Source organism: Ranitomeya imitator, chromosome 8 (genome assembly GCF_032444005.1).
Source record: "Ranitomeya imitator isolate aRanImi1 chromosome 8, aRanImi1.pri, whole genome shotgun sequence".
Classification (NCBI taxonomy): Eukaryota; Metazoa; Chordata; class Amphibia; order Anura; family Dendrobatidae; genus Ranitomeya; species Ranitomeya imitator.
In genome coordinates, this window is record NC_091289.1 from 94,644,649 (window position 1) to 94,668,508 (window position 23,860).

Here is a 23,860-nt window from a genome sequence, read left to right on the forward strand (position 1 = left end):
GATCCCCTTAACAAAAGAGCAAGTGCCTTCCTTAACCCCTTCATGACCTTGGGATTTTTAGTTTTTCCGTGTTCGTTTTTCACTCCCCTCCTTCCCAGAGCCATAACTTTTTTATTTTTCCGCCAATTTGGCTATGTGAGGGCTTATTTTTTGCGGGATGAGTTGTACTTTTGAACGACTTCATTGGTTTTAGCATGTCTTGTACTAGAATACAGGAAAAAAAATTCCAAGTGCGGTGAAATTGCAAAAAAAGTGCAATCCCACACTTGTTTTTTGTTTGGCTTTTTTGCTAGGTTCACTAAATGCTAAAACTGACCTGCCATTATGATTCTCCAGGCCAATAAGAGTTCATAGACACCTAACATGACTAAATTATTTTTTACCTAAGTGGTGAAAAAAAAAAAATTGCGCCATTTTCCGATACCCGTAGCGTCTCCATTTTTCATGATCTGGGGTCGGTTGAGGGCTTATTTTTTGCATGCCGAGATGACGTTTTTAATAGCATTTTGGTGCAGATACGTTCTTTTGAACGCCCGTTATTGCATTTTAATGCAATGTCACGGCGACCAAAAAAACGTAATTCTGGCGTTTCAAATTTTTTTCTCGCTACGCTGTTTAGCGATCAGGTTAATGCTTTTTTTTTAGTTGATCGGGCGATTCTGAGCGCGGTGATACCAAATATGCGTAGATTCGATATTTTTTTATTGAATTTTGATTGGGGCGAAAGGGGGGTGATTAAACTTTTTATATTTTTTTTTTTTTTTTTTTTTTTCCACATTTTTTGTAACTTTTTTTTTTACTTTTGCCATGCTTCAATAGCCTCCATGGGAGGCTAGAAGCAGGCACAGTACGATCGCCTCTGCTACATAGCAGCGATCTGCTGTTCGCTGCTATGTACAGTGTCTACAAGTAGTATTCAACCCCCTGCAGATTTTGCAGGTTTACACATTTGGAATTAACTTGGCATTGTGACATTTGGACTGTAGATCAGCCTGGAAGTGTGAAATGCACTGCAGCAAAAAAGAATGTTGGGTTTTTTGTTTTTGTTTTTTTTTAAATTGTGTCTTTTCAGAGGGTCATTTATTATTCAACCCCTCAATTCACCAGAATTCTGTTTGGTTCCCCTAAAGTATTAAGAAGTAGTTCAGGCACAAAGAACAATGAGTTTCACATGTTTGGATTAATTATCTCTTTTTCCAGCCTTTTCTGACTATTTAAGACCCTCCCCAAACTTGTGAACAGCACTCATACATGGTCAACATGGGAAAGACAAAAAAGCATTCCAAGGCCATCAGAGACAAGATTGTGGAGGGTCACAAGGCTGGCAAGGGGTACAAAACCCTTTCCAAGGAGTTGGGCCTACCTGTCTCCACTGTTGGGAGCATCATCCGGAAGTGGAAGGCTTATGGAACTACTGTTAGCCTTCCACGGCCTGGACAGCCTTTGAAAGTTTCCTCCCGTGCCGAGGCCAGGCTTGTCCGAAGAGTCAAGGCTAACCCAAGGACAACAAGGAAGGAGCTCCGGGAAGATCTCATGGCAGTGGGGACATTGGTTTCAGTCAATACCATAAGTAACGTACTCCACCGCAATGGTCTCCGTTCCAGACGAGCCCGTAAGGTACCTATACTTTCAAAGCGTCATGTCAAGGCTCGTCTAGTTTGCTCATGATCACTTGGAGGACTCTGAGACTGACTGGTTCAAGGTTCTCTGGTCTGATGAGACCAAGATCGAGATCTTTGGTGCCAACCACACACGTGACGTTTGGAGACTGGATGGCACTGCATACGACCCCAAGAATACCATCCCTACAGTCAAGCATGGTGGTGGCAGCATCATGCTGTGGGGCTGTTTCTAAGCCAAGGGGCCTGGCCATCTGGTCCGCATCCATGGGAAGATGGATAGCACGGCCTACCTGGAGATTTTGGCCAAGAACCTCCGCTCCTCCATCAAGGATCTTAAGATGGGTCGTCATTTCATCTTCCAACAAGACAACGACCCAAAGCACACAGCCAAGAAAACCAAGGCCTGGTTCAAGAGGCAAAAAATCAAGGTGTTGCAGTGGCCTAGTCAGTCTCCTGACCTTAACCCAATTGAAAGCTTGTGGAAGGAGCTCAAGATTAAAGTCCACATGAGACACCCAAAGAACCTAGATAACTTGGAGAAGATTGGCATGGAGGAGTGGGCCAAGATAACTCCAGAGACCTGTGCTGGCCTGATCAGGTCTTATAAAAGACGATTATTAGCTGTAATTGCAAACAAGGGTTATTCCACAAAATATTAAACCTAGAGGTTGAATAATAATTGACCCACACTTTTATGTTTAAAATTTATAAAAATTTAACTGAGCAACAAAACTTTTTGGTTTGTAAGATTTATGCATCTGTTAATAAATCCTGCTCTTGTTTGAAGGCTCTAACTTATTTGCATCTTATTAAACCTGCTAAATCTGCAGGGGGTTGAATACTACTTGTAGGCACTGTAGCTGAAAATGTGTGCTGTGAGCGTTGACCACAGGGTGGCGCTCACAGCTGCCGGCGATCAGTAACCATAGAGGTCTCAAGGACCTCTATGATTACAATTCTGAAGCATCACCGACCCCCGATCATGTGACGGGGGTCGGCGATGACGTCATTTCCGGCCGCCTGGCCGGAAGCGGTAGTTAAATGCAGCTGTCTGCGTTTGACAGCGGCATTTAACTAGCTAATAGGCGCGGGCAGATCGCGATTCTGCTCGCGCCTATTACGGGCACATGTCAGCTGTTCAAAACAGCTGACATGTCCCGGCTTTGATGCGGGCTCACCGCCGGAGCCCGCATCAAAGCAGGGGATCTGACCTCGGTCGTACTATCCCGTCCGAGGTCAGAAAGGGGTTAAAGGGAACCTGTCACCTGAATTTGGCGGGTCCTTTTTTGAATCATATGGGCGGTGCTTTTAGGTCTTTTATTAACCCCTTTTTTTCCCCGCTGGTCGCGAAATTGACTTGCTGTTTCGCTTTCCTCCCTAGTTAACGCGTGCGCAAAGCAATCTTGCCTTGCACACGCGCAGTATGCTTTGCCCAACTGCGGGCAAAGCCGATAACCATTAGTGCGCATGCGCTGGCGCACTGTCCCGGAAGTATTTTGCTGTGTTCCGGGACATAGTGCACATGCGCCGCCGCACTAATGGTTTTCGGGAAAAAAGGGGTTAATAAGACCCGTAGTCACCGCCCATATGACACAAAAAAGTACCCGCCAAATTCAGGTGACAGGTTCCCTTTAAAGGGGCCTGGGAATCTGCAGGTGGATGTTTAAGACCAGCAATAGTAGCCGCATGCACGTCTAGATCCCTAATGATTTGGATTGATAATTTAGAGAAACTAAGGGATGGCGTATCCATAAATAAAGTAATAGAATCTATTCCCATGATTAGAGGGGCGGCAGCCTTTCTGACACTCATCAGCTGACTCCGTTAAACTCACTTCTAAATCAGCAGCCCTATCAAATGCAGCTCGTAGGACCTTATGTTTAAAAAGCTGGCCAGGCGACCTACAAACTAAACAGAATCTTTACTCAATCCCATGTGAAAGAAAATTTTTGTTTGGGGAGACCCTGGATGATATTTTGCGAAAAGCAGGAGACAAGAAAAAAGGGTTCCCTATCCTGGCCACACCATTTGTTAAACGGCCCTTTCGGAATAGGAAATTTTTCTGGAGACTCCCCCCAAGGAAGCAGAACAGATGGGATGATGGGGGGAAAAAAAGAGATGGGGGGGGGGGTTCCTTTTCGGTAATTCCTCAAGAGATAAACAGACCTCCTAAGTGACACCTCACCCAGGGTGGGAGGGAGATGATCTCAATTCCTCCCGGCCTGGGAAAAAAAATCTCTAGCGTCTGGATATTGAATTTGATAAAATCGGGACTTCAAATAGACTTTACTTCCCTTCCTCCCCCAAATTGTGGTCACTCCGCTAAAATCCTCACCTCAACAGCAACAAGCGTTAGAACAGGAGATTATGAAGCTCATAAACAAAGCAGTCATCCAGGAAGTTCCCCCACGGGAAAAAGGAATAGGTTTTTATTACCCGTTATTCCTAGTTCCAAAACCGGATGGATCCTTCCGCAAGATAATAAACTTGCGGAAGCTGAACAGTTATGCAAAGAACCAAAGTTTCAAAATAAAGTCAATAAAATCAACAATCAAAAACCTGTTTCCGGACTGTTTCATGATAGTGTTGGATCTCAGCGACGCATATTATCACGTCCCCATCCACAAGAACTCCCAGAAATACCTCAGACTAGCAGTAGTCATGGGAGGGGAAGTAAGGGAATACCAATACAAAGCCCTTCCCTTTGGCATATCAGTGGCACCCCGCATATTTACCAAATTGATAGCAGAAATGATGGCCCATCTAAAAGAAAGACATTTAGATAGTTCCATACTTGGACGACTTTCTGATTGTGAGCAACTCAGCCCAACACGTCAGCAATGCGACAGAGTGATAAAAACCCTAACAAAGTTAGGCTGGCTTCTAAATCTTCAGAAATCAAAACTAGAACCAACCAGGGTTCAAGAGTTTTTGGGCCTAACCTTGGACTCAATAACACAGCAATGTCGTCTTCCAGACCAGAAAAAAACAAAAGATATTAAATCTTGTCTCAAAAGCTTACTCAAACCCTCATATGACCTTAAGAAGCGCGATGTCAATCCTAGGGTCCCTTTCTGCCTGCCTCCCAGCAGTCCAGTGGGCACAACTCCACACGAAACCTCCAGTGGGACATTCTGAGGAATCCGAATACACTAAGGGGATGTCTAGAAGACCACATAGCTCTAAATTCAGCCACTATTCATTCCCTAGTTTGGTGGTTGGATCCCAACAACCTGTCAAAAGGGGTCCCTTGGGTAAGAGGTATCTCGAATAGTTACCACAGATTCGAGTCCCACGGGGTGGGGAGCTCACCTGGGCAACAGTGTCACTCAGGGAATGTGGAGAGGTCAGGAATACAAGGCTTCCTCAAACCAAAAAACTCTGGGCGGTGGGTCGCGCTCTATTATCCTTCCTTCACAGCCTACAGGGGCATCATGTCCGGGTGCTTTCGGACAATCAGGTCGTGGTAGTCTACCTGAATCACCAGGGGGGGACCAGATCTCACGCCCTAATGAAGGCCACTTCTGAAATCTTCAGTTTAGCAGAGAACAACTTCCTATCCCTTTCTGCGCTACATATAAGAGTAGAAAATCAGAAAGCAGACTTCTTAAGCCGTACCGATTTAAAACAGGGGGAATGGACTCTAAATCAATGCATCTTCGATCAGATCACAAAGCTTTGAGGGGTCCCTCTAATAACTTTTTAGCCAATGTAGAAAACAGAAAAGTAAAAAAAAAATTCTCTAGACCCCAGGGGGGCCCCTCTGGCGCTGGATGCATTCACGATTCCCTGAACTCAGGGTCTCGCTTATGCCTTTCCCCCTCCTATACTTATCCTGGCAGTTCTGCAGAAAATCAGACAGGACAGGGCGAGACTCTAATAGCCCCCTTCTGGCCCAAAAGGACCTGGTTTTGCTGGCTGAGGATGCTATCGGTCACCGATCCCTGGGTTCTTCCAGATCTTCCGGACGTCCTATCACAGGGAACCGTGCTCCACCCTCAGTCAGTCTCCACTTGACAGCGTGGAACTTGAGATGTCACTACTAAAGGGAAGGGGCTTTTCGGATAAATTAGTTTCCACACTATTAAAGTAGGAAAACTGTAACCACTAAAATATACGGCAAAACTTGGAAAAAGTTTGTCCGCCTCTGGAATGAAATTACAAGATGGGGTCCAAATTCCTAAGGTATTAGAATTTCTACAAAAAAATTTAGATCTGGGCCTCTCAGTAAGCACCCTAAAAGTGCAAATAGCGGCTTTGGGGCATTATACAGTGATAATATAGCTGCTAATCCATGGGTAACACATTTTTATTAAAGCTGCTATAAGATCAAAACCCATAAACATAAAGACTACCAACTTGGGACTTAAACCTAGTCTTGTCAGCTCTCAGCCCTTCTAACTGCCTTAACATCTGCCCGTAGAATAAATTATCTCCAGGCCCTATCTGCAAGGCCTCCTTTTACACAAATCCTGGATGATCGGCAGGTCTGTTCTTAGGATAACCCGATCTACCCAAGGTTACGTCCAATTTTCACAGGTCCCAGGAGATAATCCTTCCTTCTGCCCAGACCCTAAAAATAAGAGGAAAATTCCACTCATAAGATGTGAGAATATGTCTAGCTCAATACTTAGAATCCCACCAGCGTCATAGGAAGGGCTTCTCTATCTGTTTTCAGGGACCCAGAAAAGGACTCAAAGCCTCCAAGGGCACTATAGCACGTTGGATAACAGATGCGATAGCCTTGGCGTACAGGTAACAGTTCCCGAGGGGCTGAAAGCACACTCTACAAGAGCTATGGCGACCTCCTGAGCCGAAATATCGGAGGTATCTTTAAACCAAATCTGTAAGGCGGCCACTTGGTCACCTTCAACCTTTTTTAGACACTACCGTTTAGACCTAGCCTCTTCGTCTGACTTAACCTTCGGAAGAAGGGTTCTGCAGGCTGTGGTCCCTCCCTAAGCAAAAATCTCTGCAATTCTCTCTGGTGGTGCTGTCATGGGGGACTGAGAAAAGCATAGTTACCTACCGATAACGGTATTTCTCAGAGCCCATGATAGCACCCGCTTATTCCCCCTCCTCATCACGTGTGCGGTGAGCACTTTATTTAAACGAAGTGTGTTTTATTAATATAGACACGGTGTATACCTGATAAGCAATATGTTAAGTGTATATTTTTCTTGTCACTAACCTGGAGGACCTCCGATGCTCTGTAAACCAAACTGATACAGGAGAGAGGTACCACCCTTTTATCCTATAGGTTTCCTGTCCCTGAAGGGCGGATCCCCTCTCGTGATGCTGTCATGGGCTCTGAGAAATGGTTATCGGTAAGTATGCTTTTTCAGTTGTTTCACACTTTAAGTATATAATTCCACATATGTTAATTCATAGTTTTGATACCTTCAGTGTGAATGTACAATATATATGTACAATGTACATATACACTATATATATATATATATATATATATATATATATTTATATATATATATATATATATATATATTTATATATTTATTTGTATTTATTGTATTTATTTTAGAAACGATTGAGGGTGCTCACTGTTCAAAAAAGGTGCTCAGGAGAAAACAAGTGTACAATACAAGTAAAACTCCAGCACACTGAAGTTGCTATAATTAATATTTTATTCCAAGAAAAATATGATGGTGGGGTTACACTCAAAAGAATCCTGCAAATTTTATGATAGACATATGTTATATTTTCCCAACGCTTCGGCGTATTTAGCCTTTTTCAAGGGATATCTGTCTTTCTGCAATATACATAAGTAAATAAAGCTTAAGGCACAACAAACATAAATGTACGTTATATACAAAAGAGCATTATTGTATGTGACATATTTGGTCGTATACAGCGTACTATAAGATCTGAGTCCAACCATCTATATAGATACATAAGACATAAACTAAATGAGATCTTTAAACTTTGTTATACTGCATATATCATGAACAAATATAGTGCCATCGTATTTCTAAAGAAGCATCAAACAATACAAAAAAGTAGGCTTAAAAACATAACTGCAATCTGAGGAAGCACGTCCTTACTGTCTATAGGATATATTATGACACTGTCCTATCGGATTTACAAAAAGGACAAAATGTCCTGAACACTGAAAAAATCAAACCTACACATATTTGGTATTGCCGCGTTCAGAATCGCCTGATCAATCAATAAAAAAAAGTTAACCTGATCGCTAAACGGCGTAGTGAGGAAAAAATTAGAAACGCCAGAATTACGGGTTTTTTTTGTCGCCGCGACATTGCATTAAAATGCAATAACGGGCGATCAAAAGAACGTATCTGCACCAAAATGGTATCAATAAAAGAGGCCAGCTCGGCACGCAAAAATAAGCCCTCAACCGACCCCTGATCATGAAAAATGGAGACGCTACGGGTATCGGAAAATTGCGCAATTTTTTTATTTTTTTTTATTTTTTTTTTAGCAAAGATTGGAATTTTTTTCAGCACCTAGACATGTTTGGTGTCTATGAACTCGTAATGACCTGGATAATCATAATGGCAGGTCAGTTTTAGCATTTAGTGAAGCTAGCAAAAAAGTCAATAAAAAAAAGTGAGATTGCACCTTTGTTTGCAATTTCACCGCACTTGAAATTTTTTTCCCGTTTTCTAGTACATGACATGCTAAAACCAATGATGTCGTTCAAAAGTACAACTTGTTTCGCAAAAAACAAGCCCTCACATGGCCATATTGACAAAAAAATAAAAAAGCTCTGGGAAGGTGTGGAGCGAAAAACGAACACGGAAAAACGGAAAATCCCTAGGTCATGAAGAGTTAAAATAAATTATATTATATATAATTTTTTTTTATCTCGAACTTCTGTTACATGGCTCCTGAAATGTATGATTTAATATACTGTGTATATCTATTCAGCAGCACTCACAGGTTTACCAAATCATAACGTATGCCTCTCTTCCCTGTATACTCCTCCACACTACTCGTATTGTGTTCTGCTACTGAAGTGTATAGATCAACACATACTATTTTATTTTATTATTCTTATAGTTGACATCCAGTACAAATCTGCTGTGCTCTAATGTGCTGTCTTCACAAGAGGTTAAAAGGCATACGCACTGATAAACGGCAGTCCTTTCACTCTTAAATATCAATAATCTTAAACTGCAAGTACCAATCTATACAGTTATATAGCAGAACATAAAAATCACCCATTTTACAGCTTATGTGCCAAGGAATTTTTGGCTTTACCTAGTTGATGTTAGCTGTGCTTAGCTCCGTTCTGCTGTGCATTTACAGCAGAGCTTAATGGCACTGTGAGCTGCTTTGTGAAGGCAAAAGCAGAGCATAGTGTAGCACAGCTGAACGCTCCTTGATGCTAGGTAAATCGCATGAAGCGCCGAGCATAATGCAATCTGGTTCACAATTGATATTTACGGGGGTTTTTTTTGTATGACTCCATAATGTACTCGACATGCACGTTGAAAGCCCGAAATACCCCTGTTGTGCCCTACACTGGCTTCCAAAAAAACAAGGGAAAAAAATGTTACAAAAGTGAAAAGCACACCAATCCGTATTAATCAAAAGAATGTATTTAAGAAAATGCACAATTAAAATCAATTAAACACAACATAACCAATAACACTGCATCAAGAATGTCAAATGATAAAGAAAATGCTATGACATTATAATGTGTCTGCAAACAAAAATAGTATGTAGGAGTATATGTAACTCTATAATAAAAAAAAAAGTGCACAATATGTGATCACTAACATTAAACTGACCAGAGCAAATGTAACAATACTACATGGCAACCTGCAATAAATATGGCAAATATATGATACAGGTGATACTCACAACTTTTTGCTGATATTCTAATTTAAGTTTTTCACTTCAATACAAAAAGTGAAACTCAAATATTACATAGTCAATACAAACAGTGATCTATTTCAAGTGTTTATTTTTGTTAAAGCTTATGACTTAAGGTACCGTTACACTAAACGACTTACCAACAATCACGACCGGCGATACGACCTGGCCATGATCGTTGGTAAGTCGTTGTGTGGTTGCTGGGGAGCTGTCACACAGACAGCTCTCTCCAGCGACCAACGATCAGGGGAAAGACTTCGGCATCGTTGAAACTGTCTTCAACGATGCCGAAGTCCCCGGGTAACCAGGGTAAACATCGGGTTACTAAGCGCAGGGCCGCGCTTAGTAACCCGATATTTACCCTGGTTACCATTGTAAAAGTAAAAAAAAAAAAACACTACATACTTGCATTCCGATGTCTGTCACGTCCCCCGCCGTCAGCTTCCCTGCACTGACTGTCAGCGCGCCGGCCGTAAAGCAGAGCACAGCGGTGACGTCACTTAGTAACCTGATATTTACCCTAGTTACAAGTGAACACATCGCTGGATCGGCGTCACACACGCCGATCCAGCGATGACAGTGGGTGATCAGCGACCAAAAAAAGGTCCTGATCATTCCCCAGCGACCAACGATCTTCCAGCAGGGGCCTGATCGTTGGTCGCTGTCACACATAACGAGATCATTAGCGGGATCGTTGCTACGTCACAAAAAGCGTGACGTTGCAACGATATCGTTAACGAAATCGTTGTGTGAAGTTACCTTTACAGCCAATGAAAAGCCAAAAGTCATTATCTCAGTAAATTAGAACAATTAACAAAAAACACCTGCAAAGGTTTCCTATGCATTTAAAAAGGTCCCTTAGTCTGTTTCAGTAGGCGTCACAATCATGGGGAAGACTGCTGACTTGACAGATGTCCAGAAGGCAGTCATTGACACACTCCACAAGGAAAGTAAGCCACATAATGTCATTGCTAAAGAATCTGGCTGTTTACACAGTGCTGTATCCAAGCATATTAATGGAAAGTTGAGTGAAAGGAAAAAAGTGTGGTAGAAAAGGGTGCTCAAGCAATCGGGATAACCGCAGTCTTGAAAGGATTGTAACTACACTGTGTTTTATCAAGACCAAAGTCAGCGCAGCCATCTACCAGGAGATTTTTCGGACACTTCATGCTTCTCTCTGCCGACAAGCTTTTTGGAGATGAAAATTTCATTCTCCAGCAGGACTTGGCACCTGTCCACACTGCCAAAAGTACCAATACCTGGTTTACAAACCACAGTATCACTGTGCTTGATTGGCCAGCAAATTCGCCTGACCTTAACCCCATAGAGAATCTGAGGTATTGTCAAGAGGAAGATGAGACACTAGACCCAACAATGCAGATGAGCTGAAGGCTACCTGGGCTTCCATAACACCTCAACAGTGCCACAGGCTGATCGCCTCCATGCCCCGACCACGTATTGAGTGCATTTGCTGAACATACATTTCAGTAGGCCAACACTTAATACTTTATAATACCAGCTCAAAAATTTATTATAAAATCTTCTCATTTACTGAGATGACTTTTGGGTTTTCATTGGCTGTAAGCCATAATCAACATTATTAGAAATAAACGTGAAATAAATCACTCTGGTTGTAATTACTTTATATCATGAGTTTAACTTTTTTTGTATTAAAGGACTGAAATTAACTTTCTGATGATGATCTCATTTTGTGAGAAGCACCTGTATATTATGCATATATGGGTTATATGCATACCATACTAACCATATGGGATTCTTTGCCTAATGCCTATCAAAGGAAGAATCCTCCATAAATATCTGGCACTACCTGAAAAACCTATAATGCTAATCATTTTAAGGGTTCAGCAGTATGGGATACAGAGACCAGAATAAATATAGCAGGCAAGTCACAGAAAACTATCCCCACACGTATCGCTGCAAACAAACGGCTTCCTCAGGGGAAATGCAAGAATGCATAAAGTCCCAGAATAATAAAGTATCAATTAAATGAGTGATTATCGTTGGTGGGGAATACGATCGGGGTCTTCGGAAATCCATTGACCAATTACATTGCTCATTCGCTGTAGTGGTTGGTACGAGCCAAGGGCAAAGCATGTTTGCTCAGATCTCCTAATGTCTACGTGAAGATGTTTTACAAGAAAAATGCTTTAGTGAATTAAATTTGAAGCAAGTGAATCAAGAGATAAAAATGCTTTGATTTAGTAGATCAGTATAAAGGGAATACATCCTATAAGACCCAGCCATAAAGTCAATTAATATTTACCATGTGTACATAAACAGTATGAATAATTACAACAAAGCGCATTTGTAACAGGATCGATCAGGTGTAATTCATGGCAGGTCTCATAGCCCATGCTTGGTGCATTCACAATATCACAAATCTATTAAAAATACGTAGAATGTATCTGTGATATAACAAATACCTCAAGAAAAAGGAGGACTAAAAAATGGTACACAGGTTTATCAAAACTCACATATAGATATCCCTGTTAAGAAAATGGAAAGGTTAAATACACATGGATGATTTGAAAGAACATTTTAATATTACATCCCTATGAAGATAGTCTATGATTCATAAAATATATTTATCAATGACACGATAAGTGATGTCCTTAAATAAATGTACATGTAATCAAAATATTAATGCATTTAGATGAAGTGCATATAAATAAATCTCCATAAGCGAAAAACAAGGTGACCTATATAGAACTCTATATAAAACATCAATGATCCAGACAGTCTTAGAAAGAAGAATGAATATATCTTGTATTACCAGCATTCTCTTTGGGAATATACATGTGTAAGGGCACAAGTGGATTGTAAGAGGAATTCTCCACAACAAAGTGGTTCCAAGTAGTCACAGTATGATATAAAAGGACAATATATTGAATAATCATGATCCCACAACTAATGTATGTAATAAATACTGTTGAGTAGAGCAGAGGAAAGGAGAACTTTTCAATAACCATAATCCAGTAATAAACTACAAATGATGACCATTGAAATCTGCAGCATGATCGTGCTGCTGGTCAGAACGGTGTCTTACATGCTGCAAGCAGAGGCGACTTTTTCTGTAGCACTGGAGGAACACAGTGGGTCTGAGACTGGCCAGATCCAGCCAGCTTCATTGCTACATTTATAGTCTATAAATCTGTCACCCCTTGCCAAGTATCTTATCCACCTCTGACTGTTTGCACGTTGCTTTTTTTTTTTCTTTTTTCTTTGCAGGCAAAACCCGCTCTCTGCCAGTAAGGCTATGTGCCCACGTTGCGGATTCGTGTGCGGATGTTTCTGCACTGTTTTTGAAAAATCCGCAGGTAAAGCGCACTGCGTTTTACCCACGGATGTCACCTGCAGTTTTTCACCTGCGGATTCCTATTGAGGAGCAGGTGTAAAACCCTGCGGAATCCGCACAAAGAATTGACATGCTGCGGAAAATACAACGCAGCGTTTCCGCGCTGTATTTTCCGCACCATGGGCACAGCTGATTTGGTTTTCCATAGGTTTACATGGTAATGGAAAACTGCTATGAATCTGCAGCGGCGAATCTGCTGCAGAACCGCAGGCAAATCCGCACATCCGTGTGCACATAGCCTAAAGAAGCTGCTTCCAAAAAATAACAGGTTTTGCTGCATTTTTGTGTTTTTTGTTTGTGTATACTGCTAAAGTTTAGTCTTTCCCCCCCCTCCCCCCCAAAAAAAAAAAAAGGAAATGGACCTTCCTTAAGGTTTTGCAGCCAGATCTAACTGCTTTTTCTTCAGCATATTTGCACTTACTCATTGGTTTATATGTATGAAAAAAAAACGTTGAAAGTGACATGCTGCAGTTTGCAAAAGCGAAAGTTTTTCAAATCGGACAGGGAAAAAAGTGAACATAAGATTTCTGAAGTTTTATTTGTACTGTAAATTCAGCTTAAAATTTGCAAAAACACACAATGTGTGAACATGGCCTAACATGGCAAAGGTGACCACCAAACTAGGCCACAAGCAGTACTGTTCAGTTAAGAAAGGATTTTAAAATGTTAGAGATTCTCAGAAGAGGCAATTTGCATATTATATTTCCCAGAGGAGCATTGCACGGCGAATAAGCCTCCTTACCTTGACAAGCCAGAAATGGTATGTCACTCTCCATAAGGAGAAACGATACCCCTTAGACCCCAGTCCAGAGCCTCTCACCTAGCCAAGTCAGTTCTCATGCTTCGCACTGACGAGGGCCAACAGCCCGAAACACCGTGTCTGCGAATTGAGATACTGATTTGGTTTTTATCCTAAGTCATATTGCACGACTCGTTAGAGTTGATTGTGACTTGTAGGATCGCTACTTCCAACAGGTGGCGCTATAGAGTTAAGTCCTCTTTTTCTCAGAAGAGGCAATTTGCATATAGAGATTTTAATAAAAGGTTAATTACGAAATGCCTTGTTTTCACAAGCAGTTCTCAATTTTCACCCATTTAAGAAGTTGAGACAGTCCCTTTAAGCTACATCCTCATCTAGTTTGTACGGGACATAAGGAAAGCATGTGACTTTTTGTAGTGCAACCATTCCGTTTACTTTTGTGTTTTAGATTGCAACCAGGCACATACAGCCTTATACCTTGTATAGAACATGTTGGAGTTTAGTCTACATAAATTTGTCGGTGTTTTTTTTTTTTTTGCTCAGGTGCATGAGTTAGAAAAGTCGAAGAGGGCATTGGAACAACAAGTAGAAGAAATGAAGACTCAATTGGAAGAACTTGAAGATGAATTACAAGCCACAGAGGATGCCAAGTTGCGCCTAGAAGTTAACCTGCAAGCGATGAAGGCACAGTTTGACAGGGATCTGCAAGGACGAGATGAGCAGAGTGAAGACAAGAAGAAACAACTTGTCCGACAAGTGAGCCATTTCATGCACTCTGTTCATTGGTCCTTTTAATGACATTACATGCATATCAAATTTAAAAATGCCTAAACAATCTGATTTCTCAACTTTTTAATTTTTATTTCCAAAACCTAAGGTTTTGCTGTGATAAAAAAAAAACTTCTAAATTAAATCTAAATCAAGGGGTATTCCCAAGGCTGCAGTGTCTTAACACTTGAATATTGTACCTTCCTACCACTTGTAACCCTAATAAACTTTCAGGTTAAAGAAATGGAAGCGGAGCTTGAGGATGAAAGAAAGCAACGTTCCTTGGCTGTAGCATCCAGAAAAAAGCTTGAAATGGATCTAAAAGACTTGGAGGGACAAATTGACTCTGCAAATAAAAATAGAGAAGAAGCAATTAAACAATTGCGCAAACTGCAGGTAATAGTCTTGTTGGTTGCAGTGGATAGCATATTTCTTGCATTAAAAGATAACTTTTCTACGTCTTGGGTTGGTGCATGCATGTACGTTTCACTTCATAATGCTTGTTAAACATGGAGTACTGTGGTTAATAAATCATTGCCCTCCTACACCGTTGCCTTCATTTTTTTTTTCTTAAATTAATGTTTCCTTTATTACTTAGGCTCAAATGAAGGATTACCAAAGAGAGTTGGAAGACACCAGAGCATCCAGGGATGACATTTTAAGTCAATCAAAAGAAAATGAAAAGAAACTGAAAAGTATGGAGGCAGAGATGATTCATATGCAGGAGGTAAAATAATGAATGGGCTTGAATAATTGGTGACATGTGTTAATGCTTTTCAATTTTTAATTTTTTTTAATTCCTTGTGTTAATCAGAAAAATTGACTTTAATCCCTTTACAACCTTAATCAAATCCAGGTAGCCTTGTACTTGGCGACCTTGGACGTATGGATATGTCCTGTTGAATTTGTGCGTACAAAGGCTAATTCTGACAGCTAACGCCCAGCACTCAGTACCAGAAGTGCTGCCAGCACTGCACCCAGACTCTAATCCCCTAAATGCTGCTATAGTGACCAGGCAGAAGGAAGAAAGCCCCCCTGCCCTTGGATCGGAGACCCTGATGCATCATTGTGAGGTTCCAATCGTTGTGATGGTGACCTGATGCCGTCATGATGACATCTGAATCGCCAGGCACTAGCAAGTTAGTTGGATCATGCACTGTGCATGATCTAACAAATTTGTGTCTACAGCACATAAAATATAAAAAAAAATATTCAAGTTGTAAAACAGGATTTCTGGTATTTTTATAGAGATAATCCGTGCACCTCCTAACAATGCAATTAAAATGTATTTAAATAGGGCTACCCAAAAATGGGGTAAGTGAAAGCTGTAGTTTGCCATGCAGAAGATATAATTATATATATTATATAATTTATTTATTTTTTGGCTTGTTTTAAATTCTATAGATTACATAGATCTATTGAGTCATAAGTTTTTTGTTTTTTTTTTTTATATTGCATGTTGACCACCATAAATGGAAACTAATGGCAGAATTAATGGTTGCCATTAATACGTTGCCATAAACTTTCACTGTGCCATATGAAGGTTTGTCTACAGTGCATTACAAGCTATTTTAGGGTAATAAGTAAATGAATAAAAAAAGAGGCAAAGCCTCAGCCAGCTCACCGATTCGCTTCACAGGTGCACGGAACCCGTCCAGACCCAACGTGTCTTCAATCCAGAGTATGAAAAAAAAGTTAGTAGTTCCAGCTCCTTTTAAAATTTCCAATTCTTTATTTATCCATTAAAAATGCAAAGTCCTTGTACAGCGTGGACGTTGATACAGTGGATACAAATGAACAAGCAATGCGTTTCTATCAGATATGATCTTTTTCACAGCTTGAACTCGCCCTCATCTGTGAGTCTTTTTATATTGTGTTACTTCCATTCTTAGTTAATTAATCCACCTGGTAATGAATACCAGATCCGCCCCCATTTGATTTCATTGGGCATTTCTAAAACACTTATACTGCACACTCTTAAAAATATACATAAACACAATACAAAAACATAGTGATAAAAATTTACAGATAGTGATACATCAATTCATTTTTCCTATTCAACCCTTTCGGAGGTCTCGTATGGAAGTTATAGATCCAATAAGCTTCTTTCGTCAGAAGACGCCTTTTTATGTCTACTCCGCACAACGTTTTTTTTACCTGTTCTATTCCCTGGACCTTCATTGCGGACAAATTTCCCACATGCAATGTTGTATAATGTTTGGCTACCATTGAGATATTTCTGTTACTATTACTGCCTTTCAAGGGATCTCTTATATGTTCAGATATGCGCGTTTTTAATTTCCTAGTGGTGCAGCCTATATAGGTCAAATTGCACAATTCACAGTCTATTTTATATACAACATTAGTGGTGTGGCAATTGATAAATTGTTTTGTCATAAACCATAGCATTTGAGTTATCAGAAAAGGTTTTACCTATACGCGCATGTTCACATGTGCTGCATGATGTTGTGCCACACCTATAGAAGCCCTTTGTTTCCAGCCATGTAGTGGATTTGGTATTAGAACAAAACAAGCCTGGAGAAACTAAATTTCCCACAGTGGGAGCCCTCCTTGAAACTACATTTATACCTTCCTCTAGTATATTTAGCAGCGTAGTGTCTTCATATAAAATCGGTAAACGTTTATTTTTTGAATTTCATTAAACTGCGGACTATACTGTAAGCAAATAAATGGTTTGTCTTTCTCTTAAATTATGTTTTTTCGGTGCTAACATTGCTACTTTCTTTTTTACTAACTATTTTTTCTGCCCTTTTCAGAGTCCATTTGGGGTATTTTCTTGCTATTAATATATTTTCTAATTCCTTAAATTACCTATTCCTGTCCTCTACTTTACTACAGTTTCTTTTTAATCTCGTATGTTCCTCTACAGGTATTGATTTGATTGTTTCGGGTGGCTGCTGGTAGCATGTAGGACCCTGTTCCCACTAATAGGTTTCTTGTGTGTTTTGCTAATAATAGCCTGTCCCTGCTTCCCCACCAATTCCAAATCCAAAAAGGAAATCTGTTCACTATCGCACCTATGTGTGAATTGTAGGTTAAACCCATTATCATTAAAGGGAATCTTTCACCCCCAAAATCGATGGTGAGGTAAGCTAACTGTCATCAGGGGCTTATCTACAGCATTGTGTAATTCTGTTGAGGGCAGAGCAAAGTACTGCAGTGCGCAGGCGCCGGTCCTCTGACCTTTCCAGCTCCTGCGCACTGCAGTACTTTCCTTTGCCCTCAACAGGTCAAAGTATCCCTGTGCCGGAGCCGCGGCATGAAGACCAGAAGAGGACGTCATGGAATGAAGATAGGAGGCGCTGGAGCGGACCTGAGACACCCATTTGACCAGACTGCAGCGGGACCACCCCTGGGTGAATATAATCGAATGTCTTTTTCTCCTCTTTCAGGTAACATCGGGGGCTTATCTACAGCATTACAGAATGCTGTAGATAAGCCCCTGATGACAGTGAGCTTACCTCACCATCGATTTTGGCGGTGACAGGTTCCCTTTAATGATAATGGGTTTAACCTACAATTCACACATGGGTGCGATAGTGAACAGATTTCCTTTTTGGATTTGGAATTGGTGGGGAAGCAGGGACAGGCTATTAGCAAAACACACAAACCTATTAGTGAGAACAGGGTCCTACATGCTACCAGCAGCCACCCAAAACACACAATCAAATCAATACCTGTAGGGGAATATACGACATTAAAAATAAACTGTAGTAAAGTAGAGGACAGGAATAGGGAATTTAAGGAATTAGAAAATAAATTAATAGCACGAAAATACCCCAAATGGACTCTGAAAAAAGCAGAAAAAATAGTCAGTAAAAAAGAAAGAGAAGTAATGTTGGCACCGAAAAAAAACATAATTTGAGAGAGACATAACCACAAACCATTTATTTGCTTACAGTATAGTCCGCAGTTTAATGAAATTAAAAAAAATAATTAAATGTTTACCGATTTTATATGAAGACACTACGCTGCTAAATATACTAGAGGGAGGTATAAATGTAGTTTCAAGGAGGGCTCCTACTGTGGGAATTTAAGTTTCTCCAGGTTTGTTTCGTTCTAATACAAAATCCACTACATGGCTGGAAACAAAGGGCTTCTATAGGTGTGGCACAACATCATGCAGCACATGTGAACATGCGCGTGTAGGTAAAACCTTTTCTGATAACTCAAATGCTATGGTTTATGACAAAAAAACAATTTATCAATTGCCACACTACTAATGTTGTATATAAAATAGACTGTGAATTGTGCAATTTGACCTATATAGGCTGCACTACTAGGAAATTAAAAACTCGCATATCTGAACATATAAGAAATCTCTTGAAAGGCAGTAATAGTAACAGAAATATCTCAATGGTAGCCAAACATTATACAACATTGCATGTGGGAAATTTGTCCGCAATGAAGGTCCAGGGAATAAACAGGTAAAAAAACCGTTGCGCGGAGGAGACATAAAAAGGCGTCTTCTGACGAAAGAAGCTTATTGGATCTATAACTTCCATACGAGACCTCCGAAAGGGTTGAATAGGAAAAATGAATTGATGTATCACTATCTGTAAATTTTTATCACTATGTTTTTGTAGTGTTTATGTATATTTTTAATAGTGTGCAGTATAAGTGTGTTAGAAATGCCCAACAAAATCAAATGGGGGCGGATCTGGTATTCATTACCAGGTGGATTAATTAACTGTAAGAATGGAAGTAACACTATATAAAAAGACTCACAGATGAGGGCGAGTTCAAGCTGTTAAAGATCATATCTGATAGAAAAGCCTTGCTTGTTCATTTGTATCCACTGTATCAACGTCCACGCTGTACAAGGACTTTGCATTTTTAATGGATAAATAAAGAATTGGAAATTTTAAAAGGAGCTGGAACTACTAACATTTTTTCATACTCTGTATTTTAGGGTAATACGAGAACTCTCATTTCCAGGTCGTCCACATGACAGCACCACAGGAGGTTGCTCTTCATATCCTTGATAGGGACAGGAACACAGAAGAGGTTAAATAGCCCCTCCCAACCTCCACCCCTCAGTGTTTTTCCTGTCCCTATCAGGGACAGACGCAGGAGAGAGTTCTCCAGAAGATTAGGTTTTCTCTTTACCTGATCCGAGGTCAGGTCTTGGAGCAGGAGCTCCGGAGTGCGGTCCATCCTCCTGGAGGGGGCTCTGGCCGTGAGAGTCTGGTGACTCCTGAAGTCGCACGATACCGCTGGAGGTCCCTCTGCGACTAGGTCGAGCTGTCTGCTCCCATGCGCTGCCTCATCCCCTCATCAAAGGGGGCGCTGAGGCAGCGGCTGCGGCGGCGGTGTCCGGCGCTCCCTCAGGCTCCACGTGCGGCCGGTGCTGGCATCGCTCCCCTAACTTCCGGTCCGGCGCTCCAGCCGGGGGTGACAACTTCCGGGGGGCGTGGCCGGATTCCGGGGGTCGGCGGCGCCGGTTGTTTCCGGGGCGCCTGGGAGCTGCAGGGGGAGATCAGAGCGCAATGGCTGAGATTTTGCGCCGGTTTCCAGGTCCCAGGCTGGTCTGCATGTGTTCCAGATGACGCATGCGCAGTACAGCTGGGAACCTGAAATCACCGTGGAGGCCAGCAGCTGAGCTCGGAAGGAGGACGAATCAGATGTCTTGAAGCCGGGTAAGATTGCTACTTAATGACTGACATCTGACAGCACACTTGACCCAGTAACATGGAAGGTGCTACTCGCCCAGACGTCCAATCCTTAGAGCTGCACACGTACCATGTGAGTAGTATGTGGTACAGGATGCATTCCAAAAAGTTAGTTCTGTACCTACAGGGATCTCCTTTACATTTCAGGATAAGGACATTCCCGAGAGGTCAACTACTAAAAAAAGGACTATTAGATGCCCACTGTGCACCACCAAACTCCCAGAGGGCTATAACAAGAAATTATGCGAAAAATGCATCGCTAAACTTCTCAAAGACGAGCAGGCTTCGCTGTTAGATAATATTAAATCTATGATTAGAGACGAAGTCCAAGCTACAGTGTCTACTATGGTGCCACCCCAATCTCCGCGGCCTAAAAGGCCTAGATGGGATATGGATGTGAGTTCCGAGGAAGGAGAGGTCTCAGGTTATTCCGATCCGGGCTCGGACGAAGAGGACAATACATTAACTGTGCTTCCGGAAGAACGGAAGAAATACTTGTTCTCATCCGAAAATACGGATATACTGCTAAAAGCAGTAAGAAGCACTATGAAAATAGAAGACTCGTCTGAGCCTTTATCAGTTCAAGACGAGATGTTTGGGGGCCTGAGAACTCGCAGGAATAGAGTTTTCCCGGTCAACAATCACATAACTGCAATGATAATGGAAGAGTGGGAAGATGTGGGGAAAAAATTAGTAGTCCCGAGAGACTTCAAATACCGTCTTCCCTTTGACCCAGAAGAGACTAAAGTCTGGGAGTCGGTTCCAAAGATCGACATTCCTGTGGCCAAAGTCACAAGGAAAACGGCTATTCCCTTTGAGGACTCGTCAGGGTTAAAAGACCCAATGGATAAGAGGTCAGAAGATCTTCTTAAGAAAGCCTGGGAATCGTCAGCCGCCATTATGAAGACGAATATAGCGGCTACCTCTGTAGCAAGGTCCATGAGTCTTTGGGTGGACGAGCTGGAGAGTCATATTAAAAATAGAACTCCAAGGGAAGAAATCCTTAAATCCTTTTCAGTTTTAAAGATGGCGACTGATTTCATGGCAGATGCTTCAGCGGAATCCGTACGCTTTGCTGCCCGGAATAATGCACTGTCAAACGCAGCAAGAAGGGCCTTATGGCTGAGATCGTGGACGGGAGATACCCAATCTAAGAACAAGCTGTGTTCGATTCCATTCTCAGGTTCTCACGTCTTTGGTCCAGTCCTTGACGAGCTACTTGAAAAAGCATCTGATAAGAAGAAAGGTTTCCCTGAGGAGAAGCCAAAGAAACCGCAATTCTTCCGAAAAACTCGCTCCCACCCAAGACAGGACTACAGAGGCAAGGGGAAGTCCGGTAGGTGGAGCTACCCTAAAGGAGGCAGAGGAAGAGGTTCCTTTCGAGACCAATCAACAGGACCCAGCAAACAATGACGCCAACAATATAGGAGGGAGACTACAATACTTCCAAGAAGGATGGCAGAACATAACTCAGAATCAGTGGATTCTACAGACAGTGGCACAAGGTTACAGGATAGAGTTTACTCATCTACCCCCCAAGAGATTCTGCGTAACACAGACAGTCATCGGCAGTACATCAAAGGCTGATAACAGACATACAGGAACTCTTAGAATTAAACGTCATAATACCGGTACCCCATCATCAACATTTTCAGGGGCATTACTCCAGTCTGTTCTCCATAAGAAAACCAAACGGAGATTACCGAACAATAATAAACTTAAAACCATTAAACAAATGGGTGGCGTACAAACGCTTCAAGATGGAATCTCTCAAATCAATTACACCGCTAATAAAAAAGAATTCTGTAATGTGCACGCTAGATCTCAAACATGCTTACTATCATGTTCCCATCCATCCCTCAGATCAAAAATTCCTCAGGTTCGCAATAAGAAACCACAAGAAAATACTTCATTTCCAGTTTCAGTGCCTACCATTTGGTCTCTCCTCTGCCCCAAGGATATTTACGAAGCTCATGACGGAGGTCATGGCCTACTTAAGAGAGAAGGAAGTTTTCATCGCACCATATCTGGACGATCTGTTGCTGATCGCAGATTCATCCCAACAGATGGAAGAATCCTTAGGAATTACCACGTCACTCCTGAAACGTCTGGGGTGGGTAATAAATACAAAAAAATCGAGTCTCGAACCAGAGACGCAGAAGATATTTCTAGGGGTACTACTAAATTCCGAACTAGAATACTCCTTCCTGCCAGACCAAAAACAACGGTCAATAAAAAAAGAACTTCAATCAATAAAAAAACGGAAATACATCTCCATCAGGAAAGCAATGAGGATTCTAGGTCTCATGACCTCATGCATTCCCAGTGTACAGTGGAGCCAGTTTCACTCCAGAACGCTTCAAAAGGAAGTTCTTTCGGTATGGAACGGAAGAAAAGATTCACTAGACAACAGGATGTGGTTACCCAGCAGGGTAAAGCAGTCCCTCTCATGGTGGATCAACATAAAAAACCTCAAAAGAGGAAAACCATGGAAAATATCTCCATGCATAAATATAACCACCGATGCAAGCTCAAGGGGCTGGGGAGCCCACATAGAAGGTCGATACCTTCAGGGGACATGGCCACCATTGATACGCGACAGTTCCTCCAACTACAGGGAACTCAGAGCGGTCTGGGAAGCACTAAAAAGGTGCCAACACGAGCTTCAGGGACACCACATCCGAGTCTTCTCAGACAACTTGACCACGGTAGCTTTTCTCCTACATCAAGGAGGACCAAGGCACCGTCCACTTCAGGCACTAGCAGAAGAAATATTCTCCTGGGCGGAAAATACCGTAAAGTCCATCACGGCAGTACACCTAAAAGGTTCACAGAACCAAATAGCGGACTTTCTCAGCAGAGAGAAGGTACAGCCGTCAGAATGGTCTCTAAACGAAGAAATCTTTACTCAGTTAATCCAACAGTGGGGCACCCCACAAATAGATTTATTCGCCTCAAGGAGCAATACAAAAACGAAAGAATTCTTTTCGCTAAATCCAAGAGACAATCCAACTGGCATAGATGCATTGGCTCAACATTGGGACATGGAACTCGCATACGCGTTCCCGCCACTAGCCCTAATTCCCAGAGTTCTGAGGAAAATCCAGGAAAGTCTAGCGGTAGTGATCCTAATAGTGCCATATTGGCCCAAGAGGAGCTGGTTTCCTCTGCTGAAGTGGATGGCGGTGGAGGACCCAGTGTTACTACCACTGAGACGGGATCTTCTAATACAGGGACCATTGGTCCATCAAAATCTAAAGATGCTACAACTCTCAGCATGGATCTTGAAAGGGAGATCTTGAGATCAAAAGGACTGTCTGAGTCAGTTATCTCAACTATGAAAAAAAGTAGAAAGCCGGTGACCTCGGCTATATACCAGAAGATTTGGAAGAAATTTTGTGCACAGACCAATACTCCAATATCCATTCTCCAACAACCAGATATTCCTCAAATACTAAATTTTCTCCAAACAGGTTTTGATATGGGCTTGAGACCTAGTACGCTAAAGGTACAAATCTCAGCTTTAACTGCCTTTTATGACTATCCACTAGCGAATCATCCCTGGATAATGAGATTCATCAAAGCTACACAACGTCTTAGACCAACAATACGAAGCTCAGTACCCTCGTGGAACCTCACTTTGGTGCTAAATGAGCTACGGAAAGCTCCGTACGAGCCACTTGATCAGGCAGACTTAAAATCTGTGACATTCAAGACTGTTTTCCTCGTCGCAATAACGACAGCAAGGCGAATAGGCGAAATTCAAGCCCTGTCCATAACA

The 23,860-nt window shown here is 41.7% G+C and overlaps 1 protein-coding gene across 1 annotated transcript in view; it reads left to right on the top strand.

Annotated features, from left to right (window-relative positions):
* Window positions 1–23,860, top strand: part of MYH9 (myosin heavy chain 9) — a 234,002-nt gene that overhangs the window by 193,487 nt on the left and 16,655 nt on the right. The window contains exons 33-35 of the mRNA XM_069737169.1: window positions 14,162–14,374; window positions 14,621–14,782; window positions 14,985–15,113. Coding sequence (XP_069593270.1) covers window positions 14,162–14,374; window positions 14,621–14,782; window positions 14,985–15,113 — 504 coding nt within the window. The remainder of the gene's footprint in view (window positions 1–14,161; window positions 14,375–14,620; window positions 14,783–14,984; window positions 15,114–23,860) is intronic.